This window comes from Balaenoptera ricei, chromosome 20, assembly GCF_028023285.1.
Source record: "Balaenoptera ricei isolate mBalRic1 chromosome 20, mBalRic1.hap2, whole genome shotgun sequence".
In the NCBI taxonomy this organism is placed as follows: domain Eukaryota; kingdom Metazoa; phylum Chordata; class Mammalia; order Artiodactyla; family Balaenopteridae; genus Balaenoptera; species Balaenoptera ricei.
Window position 1 is genome coordinate 62,972,090 of NC_082658.1, and position 9,179 is coordinate 62,981,268.

General features: G+C 65.0%; 1 protein-coding gene across 1 annotated transcript; it reads right to left on the reverse strand.

Annotated features, from left to right (window-relative positions):
- Nucleotides 1–4,036: 4,036 nt before the first annotated feature.
- MIEF2 (mitochondrial elongation factor 2) lies at nt 4,037–8,490 on the reverse strand. The gene is made up of 4 exons (XM_059908550.1): nt 8,381–8,490; nt 6,599–6,756; nt 6,254–6,434; nt 4,037–5,819 (listed from the first exon to the last, which is right to left on the reverse strand). The coding sequence occupies exons 2-4, from the start codon at nt 6,743–6,745 to the stop codon at nt 4,765–4,767; spliced, it is 1,383 nt and encodes a 460-aa protein (XP_059764533.1). The 5' UTR covers nt 6,746–6,756; nt 8,381–8,490; the 3' UTR covers nt 4,037–4,764.
- Between the last annotated feature and the right edge of the window lie 689 nt (nt 8,491–9,179).

The window sequence follows — 9,179 nt, forward strand, 5'->3', positions numbered from 1 at the left end:
CCGCTGTCCTCTGGGGCAGAGAAGAGCCGCCGGTGCTAGATTCCGACGCTTCCCATCTCCACACCCTGCAGAGGTTGCCATGCGCCTCGCCCGCCTCCTGAGAGCCTTGGGGGCCGAGCAGAAGCAGGTCGGCTTTGTTCTGTGGTTTAGACAGCAAGCTGGAGGACAGGCTGTGCGTTGCCCAGAGTCACGCTGCTAGTGAAGAAATGAACTGTCCTCAGGTCTTGGGACTCCCGGCCCCAAACCCTTCACTCAGACCAGTCCTTGTGCCCTGGCTGGACGGCGGGATGCCCGGAATTGCCCCTGGAGCATCCGGACGGTGGGTGTGGTCGGCCCCGCAGCCCAGTATACTTCACGTGTGCTGGGGTTTCACGTGTGCTGGGCATTTCATACAAACGGAACCATGCGGCACGTGGGCCCTGTGTCTGCTTTTCTCTGTGTGGCGTGTCTTCCAGGGTCACCCCTGTGGTTGCGTGTCAGTGCTTTGTGCTTTTTTACGGCTGAACTAGTCAGCTGTGTGCATGGGCCCCGTTCTGAGCAGTGTGGCTGTAAACTTTCACGTACAAGTATTTGAACGCCTGTTCTATATTCTTTCAGATCTACACCTAGGAGTGGCGTTGCTGGGTCATGAAATTCTATGTTTAATTTTTTGAAGAACCACAACAGCTGCACCATTTTACATTCTCACCAGCAATGTACGAGGGTTCCTATTTCTCCACATCCTTGCTAGTATTTATTTCCCCCTTTTTCTTTTTTTTTTTATAAATTTGTTTATTTTTGGCTGCGCTGGGTCTTTGTTGCTGTGCGCGGGCTTTTTCTAGCTGTGGCGAGCGGGGGCTACTCTTCGTTGCGGTGCGCGGGCTTCTCATTGCGGTGGCTTCTCTTGTTGCGGAGCACGGACTCTAGGTGCATGGGTTTCAGTAGTTGTAACTCGTGGGCTCTAGAGCGCAGGCTCAGTAGTTGTGGTGCACGGGCTTAGTTGCTCCGCGGCATGTGGGATCTTCCCGGACCAGGGCTCGAACCCGTGTCCCCTGCGTTAGCAGGCAGATGCTTAACCACTGCGCCACCAGGGAAGCCCCTTTTTTTTTTCTTTTAATTGTGGCCATCCTCGTGGGCCTGAGGTGGTGTCTCACGGTTCTGACTTGCATCTTCCTAATGACCACTGAAGTCGAGTATCCTTTCAGTGCTCACGTGGCCTTTCACGTTATCTTTGCAGAAATGCCTTGTCAAGTCCTTTGCCCATTTTTAAGTGTCTGTGCTTTTGTTGTTGAGTTGAAGGATGCTGAACGCATCTGTGGATTTTAGTCTCTCCGCAGGGTGCTCCCGTGCACACCAGGACCAGAACTGCCGGGTGGGACTGGGGTCCTGCTGGCCACCCCTTGCTGTGCTCCCCGGGCTGTGCCTTCGCCGAGCCTGGTGGCCTCTCTGGGGGTGAGGGTTGCCGTCGTCCTGGTTACAGTGACGGAAGCCGTGAGGGGGTTTTCCACTCAGGCCTCTCAGGACGCTGGGTGGAGGACCCACTGCCCTCGGGGTGGATCAGCCGCCTTTCCCTCCAGGACCGCAGACGTGGGGGTCCTATGCCGCGTCCGCGTTCAGCCTGCCGGTGGGAGGGGCCGGCTCCGCAGGGGGCAGGGGTGCACTGTCCCTGCTACACCAGCAGCGTTCGCGCTGGGCGGGGGTGCGGGGCCAGCCTGGAAAGTTCGCTGTGAAGTCACACAGGCGAGTGAGCCTGAGGCCCCCGCGAGCTGAACTGCTGTCTCAGGAAATGGGTGGCAGTGCCAAGAGGACCCAGAGCAGCGTCCCGGGTGCCCCATGCTGGCCTTGGGTGTTGTCCCCACAGCCTCAGCGTCTGTCCTCAGTAAACTAAGTGCAACCAAACTGTAACGTTACTGGGGTTTTTTACAAGATTATTTTTTCTGATTACAAAAGAAAAATGTACTTTAAAATGCAAACGCAGGGACTTCCCTGGTGGTCCAGTGGTTAAGACTCCGTGCTTCCAACGCAGGGGGCGCGGGTTCCATCCCTGGTCCGGGAGCTGCGATCCGCGCAGCGTGGTCAAAAAACAAAAAAATGCCAATGCGTCAGACACATGTGACTTAAACCAGGCTGAAGGCCGCTGTCTTGGAGGGGACAGGACAGAGGCGGGGCAGGGGCCCTGGATTAGGGCCGAGGGCTTCTCTCCCGTCCAGCTCCCGCCCCGCCCGTCAGGGCCCCCGGGGCCTGGGGGCGGTTTTCCGGCTTGGCTCGCTGACCGCAGCCCCGCCAGGAGGTTTGGCAAGACCTCTGGGGACCTGAGCACGGTGCGCCCGCCTCGCCTGCCGTCTGCAGCCCCCAGCGAGAATGCTCCTGCGCAGGCTTTCGTCAGGGCCTTTTCTGCTTAGAGCGCGGCCTGAGACCACTGGCTGGCTCAGCCCGGGGGCACGAGTGGTGCCCGCTTGATGGACTGGCCGCAGCGGTCCCGGGGGCCCTGCTCATTCCTGCTCACCCAGAAAGGGGGTGTCTTGTGCGCGGAATGACCTCTTGCTGAGCTGCCTTGTAACGGGTGGAGGAGATGGGGAAGCTGTAGGTCAGTGAGTGTCTGTCTGCCCTTTTGCGCTACTCTTCCTACCTGCACCGGCCGTCTGTTCGCTCTGGCAGGTGGAATCACCGCCGTGCTCCTGGCTTCGGGTCACTTGGTAAAGCCAGGGACGAGGACTGCCCAGTCCAGCCGAAGGGTCTGCAACTCCAAGTCAGAACCGCCCTCGTTAAAGGGGTGAGAGCGAAGCTGGGCAGCGGCCACCGCGGAGGCCCCAGCACGACCGCGCGCTAGATGCTGGCCTTGGACAGGGGACGTCGCCCCGAGCACCTCGTTTCTCCTCTTTAGTTAATTCTGGCTTTTTCTTACTGAAATCACGGTGTGAGGGGAAACCGAGACGTACCTGAAGCAGGAGGCCGCCAGAGGGCACTGTCCTAAGTGGGGTCGGGTTGTCTGAGAGGGACCTTGACCCCGCTCGCGTCCCGACTGCTCCCTAGCCACGCCTGGCCAGCCCTTCACCCATCGGCGCCCAAGGCCCCCAACCTTGGTTGGACACAGGCCTGCAGCGGAGTCCTGGTGCGCTCGGGCCCGGTGATGGCTGGACCTCGTGTCCGGGACCTCTGGGTCGGGGGTGCCTCGCTTTGTGCTGGGTTAACGCTCCCGCCGCTGCCTGTGAAGCAGGTATTCTGGAACCCCCGTTTTATAGGGGAGGGGGCCAAGGGCGCCCCAGCCTCCAGCCTGCCCCCTTGCTGACCCTCCACTGCCATCACAGCTGCTCACCGCTGAGAGCACTCAGGCCGGGAAGCTCCTGAATCAAGTGACCTAACGGCCCTCGGGGAAGCCAGTCTCCTGCCCCGTGACCCTCTGCGGAGACCGAGCCTGTGTGAACACCCACGAGGCAGAGGCCACCCGTGGCCCTGCACCCAGAGGTACACACTAGCACCTCCTCTGGCCCCTGTGCTGGCCCTCGGCCAAGGGAGGCCTCCGAGCCTGTCCCCACTTCTTGTTCCTAGTCCCAGTTGGAAGGGGGACACACACAGGATGGGAAGGAGAAGCAGCACAGGCCTGGCACAGCTGCGGTGGCCTCAGCACCAGCGCACGTGGCCCCAAGCCCTCCTCTCCCGCCTCGTCTGCCGTGTGTGGTGACAGGAAGTTAGCCACGGCCACGGCTCCTATGGGGACACCGAGACGCACTTGCTTCCCAGTCTGTACGACGCGGGGTCCTGCCCTCCACTTCTGGGGCCACAGTTCTCTGCACGCTGACAGTGCTGGCCAAAGGGCTGCGCCCGTCTCGGAAAGCACAGGGGGCTCCGGGCGGCAGGCTTTGGGGAAGAAACAAAACCCTAGCCAGCTGCTTCCGTTATAAAGCAAGACATCGCTCCGGGAATCTTGTAACATTCTCCCTCCACGTAACTGACTTTTCTAATTCAATCCACCGCCTCCAGGCTGATCCCAAGCTCCGCTGGTCAACTTTACAGAACCTCAAGTGGCTGCGTGTAAGAACCCAACATGAGTCCCGCGGACATTTGAATTTTTCCTTTTATTCTACTTCACAGTTCTTGAGGCATAGCTTTGCTTCAGCAGGAAGGATACCAGAGAGAGACACCTGGGAGGGGAGGCAGACAACCCCCCCCCCCCCCCAGCCAGCTTCAGGGAGAGTGCAGGGTCAGCTAGCGCAGCTGGTGCCAGCACCGTGGGGGCCGGGCCCCGCAGCAGCCAGGGGACACCCTCAGCTCCGGGCCAGCTGGGCAGCACACAGAACCTCAGCTCCCCCCGCGAGGAAGGGGCTCTTCCTGGGCCCCTGCTGCCGGAAGAGAACGTGCCCCCAGCCGGAGGGGAAGCGCCTTCCCCCAGGTGAGCCCCCGCTGGCCCACGTTGGAGAGCAAACCAGACACGCAGCATGGAAAACACCAGCCTATCAGTCAGCCAAAAGCTGCGTCCCGAGGGTTCCAGGCGACTTCGGCTCCTGGGGGACCAAACGCCGTGTCTATTGCCCAGCACCAGCAGCCTGGAGGTGCCTGCACCCGAGGGAAGCATGACTCACCCTTGGGACAGAAAGACAGAGGCAACCTTACCCCTGCCCAGGACTCACCGTGGCTACCGCAGGCCGAGGCCCTGGGATCGGCCCTGAGGCCGAGAGGTGAGTGGGAGTGCGGGCCGCCCAAGCTCGCACTGACCCCTTCTGGGTAAAAGCAAGGGCAAGGTGCTCTCGACGCCCTGGAGGGAGGCGTCCGCCTGGGCCCGCGCCTCTAGAGCAGCCCCTCGGGGGCCCGCAGGCCCCAGTACAGCGCACAGCCCATGTTGTCGACGTCCTCTTCCCGCAGGCCGTCCAGGAGATTCACGCCACGGCTGAAGTGGCAGGGTAGGCTGGCCCGCTCCAGGCTGCCGATGAGCAACTCCAGGGCCTGCAGGAAGCGCTCCCCCAGGGCCTCCTCACCCCAGTCCGCTTCCTGCTCGCCCAGGTGCAGAACCACCTGGGTCAGGGGGCCGCGGCCGAGCCGCCCCAGTGCCGGGTGGCCACGGCAGACGCCGCACAGCAACAGCAGCAGCCGCCGGCGGGTCCCAGCGTCGCGCTCATCCAGGGCCCGCAGCTGGGCGGCCTCCGCCGGGTACCAGTCCTGCAGCCAGAAGTTGCCGGCCAGCCCCTCCAGGGGCCAGGCCAGCAGGAGGCCTCCGGCCTGGGCGCCAGCGATGGCCAGGAGCACGGCCACGGGGAAGTCCAGACACTCGTGCTGCACCTCGAGCAGCAGTTCCTCCGAGGCCACGCGCGGCCGGATCAGGCACCCGAGGAGGCTGCCGATGGCCGGCCAGTTGACGGAGGCGGTCAGGGCCTGGCGGAGCAGCCCCAGCAGGACCCGGGAGGAGAGGTAGCCGCCCACCAGGAAGCGGTCCCAGGGGCTGCTCCCGCGGGGGTGGAACTCCAGCTGAGTCCTGCGCACGGCCCAGCAGCGAGGGTCCCGGGCTACGGTGTCCACACCAGGCACCAGGCTCCACAGGCCAGGCTCCAGCGCCAGGGGCACCAGGAGACGCACGGGGTCGGCGGCCCCCGCCTGCAGCCCGTCGTAGAGCGGCCCGCCAGGCACGAGCGCCCCGAAGGGCAGTTCTGGGAACTTGTTCCGCAGGTAGGCCTGCAGCTCCAGGGCAATGTCGCCGGCCAGCTGCTTGGCCAGAGCCACGTGGGCAACTGGCATGGTAACGTGGTCCCGCTCGAACGCCAGCAGCTTCTCCTGGAACGTCAGGCACATCGACGGCGCCGGGGAGCAGAGCTGAGGCGACGTTGGGGGATCTGCGTCTGCAGGCCCCTCTGTAGAGTGAAGGGGAGGGGGGCCGTGTCAGAGGGATGTAATGTGACCACCTGAGAATGCACCAAGCTCAGGTCCTCACGCACAGCGAGCGCCTGATGACAGTTTCTCTTTGTCCAACGGCCTGAGGCTGAGACGGCTTCACGCACGGTGGGAAACAGGCCCCACCTGAGGGCCCCGCCGTCCTAACGCTGCCACCTTGCTCCAGTGCCACCCCCCACAGACCACGTCTTCTGGTGGCTGGAGCCTCGGCACCACCCAGGAGAGAAAAGGACAGACAATTATGTCATTAAACACTCAGGGAGCCCAAGGCCCTGGGGGAAGAGGGACCCGAATGGGTCACATGGTCAGTCAGGGGCAGGGCCTGGCTGCGTCTCCTGAACGTGACCACCAAAAGGGGACCCACCCAGGTCAGAGAGGAAGGGGTGCCACTCACCTGGGGCTGAGGGTGAGGGGGCCGGGGGCGGCACGGGCTGGCTGAGGGCTGCGGGCCGGGGCTGGGGCTGGAGGCGTGGTGTGGCCTTGAGCAGGCCCAGTTCCTGCCAGCTGTCCTCCAGGCACGTGGAGTCCCGCTTGGCGTCCTCCTCGTCCCGAGGGCTGGTGGCCCTGTCGATGAGCTGCAGGCAGAGTGACAGATGAGACGGCTGAAGCCTGGGCAGGAACGGCAGAGCCGAGGGCAAAGCCAGGCTTGGGGGGGTAGAGGCAGGTGCGGCCTCGGGCAGTCCCACCATCGCCGCCCCGCTCTGGGAGCCCTGGGGTCACCGGGCCAGCCCGGCCTTACCCGCTTCACAGCCAGGGTGGCAATGCCCAGCACAGCAGCTCCGCCCACCCCCAGCACCAGGCGGGCATTGGCCAGAAGGAAGTCCACGGCACCGCCCAGCACCTCGCCGTCACGCCGCTTGCCCCGATTCTGGGAGAACTCCGCCATGGTCAGCCTGCCTGTGAGAGAGCCAGGGTGCAGGGACTGGTCAGCGAGGGGGCCGGCCTGGCAGCAGGGCAGGTGCTCTGGCTGCCATCACGCTGGGATCGCTGAGTAGAGCCCACGAGGGGGCTTCCTGAGAATTTCTGAGGAGAAAGGGGCCACTTGCAGAGTTTCTTGGGAGGAGATTGGCAGCTGCAAACAACACCCCCCCCCCCCAGACAGGAGGGCTCACGGAGAAAGGACTCAAGGCCCACGGCAGGTCAGAGGGGAGGGACCATCTCCCCCATCCCACCCTCCTGGCCCCCCGACGTCGCCAAAGACCATGAGGGGGATCTTATCGACACCCCCCCCATTCTACCAGGAAATGGGCTGCTGACCCACACAGTGAGTGTTGGGGACTCAGACCCACAACTGCAAAACCTCTGGACTCTTGCCCACCGCTATGGCCAGGTCCTAGGAGCGGCCTCATCCTGGTTCCTAACCAGGCTGGCACTGCAGGAGGAAACCAAGGCCCAGAGAAGACCACGGCTTGAGGTCCCATGCAGCCTGCCCCGGACAGCCACTCAGGCCTTTGGGGGGACCTCCGTGAAGCTCAGGGGGCCAGCTGCCCCCCAAATCTCAGCAAAGCAGCCCTCAGAGACAAGGCTACCAGGTCAGAGAACAAGACAAGTGAGATGGCCCAGGCTGCCCTGGGGGCAGGAGCTTCCTGTCAACAGGTACGTGCCAGACAATGTTGAAGGCCCCGCTGCAGCAAGGTAACTCTAAAGACCACAAACAGGGCTGGCCCAGTGCCCTGGACAGGGGCCTCTCGCCTCTCGGGCTTGGGACAATGGTGGGTGGGAAGCCGACCTCAGCTGCTGGGAGCCCAGGCAACAGAGGTAAGCTGAGAGCCGGAATGCCCCAGATGAGGTTTGCTCATCTGTAAGATGGAGCAGGTGCGATGAGGAAAGGTCCAACGTGAGAAACCCCAGAGTGTGGGGCTGGGAAGGCAGATATCTCCGCCAGGCCAGTGTGCTAAGCCCCAGCTCCAGACTGTTACAGGGAACCTGCCCTCAGGTCCGGAGCACTGAGGAGGTGTGACCAGGGGACAAGCCCAGGGGACCAGTCAGATGGCCAAGCAGGACTGTCTCGCTGAGAACGCCCGAGCAGATGACCCTGAGCTCAGAACCAAGTCAACCCCAAGGACTTCTGCCGCCCTGCTCGCGGCGGGTGCCCGGGCTCCGTTGCCAGGTGGGGCCGGCAGCCCCGCACCCCCCCCCCACACCCCCACCCCTCTCCCAAGCTAAAAATAGGCAAGAAGGCCAGGGGGTGACCCAGCGTGGGCCCGCGGCGGCTCCCTCGTCGCGGATCAGTACTGCCACCCGCCTCCAAGCTGTAAAGCGCTCAAAGACCCTGCCTGCCTGAGCTGGGTCGCGCAGACCCCAACCAGGAAGGGGAGAGGGCGAGGCGGGGCCTCCCCTCCCTCCCCTCCTCCAAGCCCCGGCCGCGAGGGTCACCGAGGCCCTGGGAACGCCGGGATGGACCCGGGACGGACCCAGGACGCGACCCGGCCTCTGCCCGGCCCCGGCTCTTCCCCGGTGCCCCCTTTCCTGGCAGGGACCGCGCGGCTGGCGGAGGCCGCACCCCGTGCCCCGGCCGTACCTGCGTCGCTGCTTCGGCGCCCCGGCCGGGGGACGCAGGGGGCCGCTCGGGCCGCGCCACGGGGCCGCCTGGGAAGGGAACGTAGAGGACCCAGGAGCCGAACGCCGAGGCCGCGGTCGGCCGAGGGCCCGGCGCTCGCAGACGGGCAGGCCTCGGCTCCAATCGGGGCACTCGACGCCCGCGCCCACGTGCCACCCTGAGGCCGCCTCGGCCAATGGCGGCCGCGCGCTCCTCGGGGCGGGGCTCCCCGGCGCGCTCCGTCTTAAAGAAGCAGGGCAGCGCTCCCGGCGACTGCCAGTGGAGACGCGAGCCTTTTCCGGGCCGGGCACGCACCCAGCGGGGCCCTTGGTCAGTGTGGTCTGCAGCCGCCTCTCCCGTGAAGGGAACACCGTCCGTGTCACCTACTGGGGCCGCCATGTGCCGGCCCGGGGACGCCTCCCTCGGGGGGCGAGCGGGCACGTAACCGCGCACCCGGGGGTCGCCTCCGAGCGGGGACGCCGAGGAGCGCGGGCGCTGCCCCCAAGCGAGCGTCTCCCGGAAGGAGGCCCGAGGCTCGGAACGAGGGGACCCGGGTGTCCTGTTGCCGCTTCCCCCGCGCGCCCGAGCCTGGGCCCGAACCACCGGGGTCCTGGGCGCCGGCCAGCTAAGGGGACAGAGCCGCGGGCCGAGAAGGCCCTGCGGGGCACAGGCGCGCCGTGCTCTTCGAGGCCCCGGGCCGGCCCCGGGCGCGTCCGGAACTGCGGGCGGGGCAGCCGCGGGCTGAGGGGTGGGGCCGGCGCGCTCCCCGCCCCGCCGGCTC

Coding starts and splice junctions, on each gene's coding strand:
- MIEF2 (XM_059908550.1), bottom strand. CDS start 6,745: ATGGCGGAGTTCTCCCAGAATCGGGGCAAGCGGCGTGACGGCGAGGTG. Junction 6,435..6,598: donor CCACCCTGGCTGTGAAGCGG/GTAAGGCCGGGC, acceptor CTCTGCCTGCAG/CTCATCGACAGGGCCACCAG. Junction 5,820..6,253: donor CCCCTCACCCTCAGCCCCAG/GTGAGTGGCACC, acceptor TTCACTCTACAG/AGGGGCCTGCAGACGCAGAT.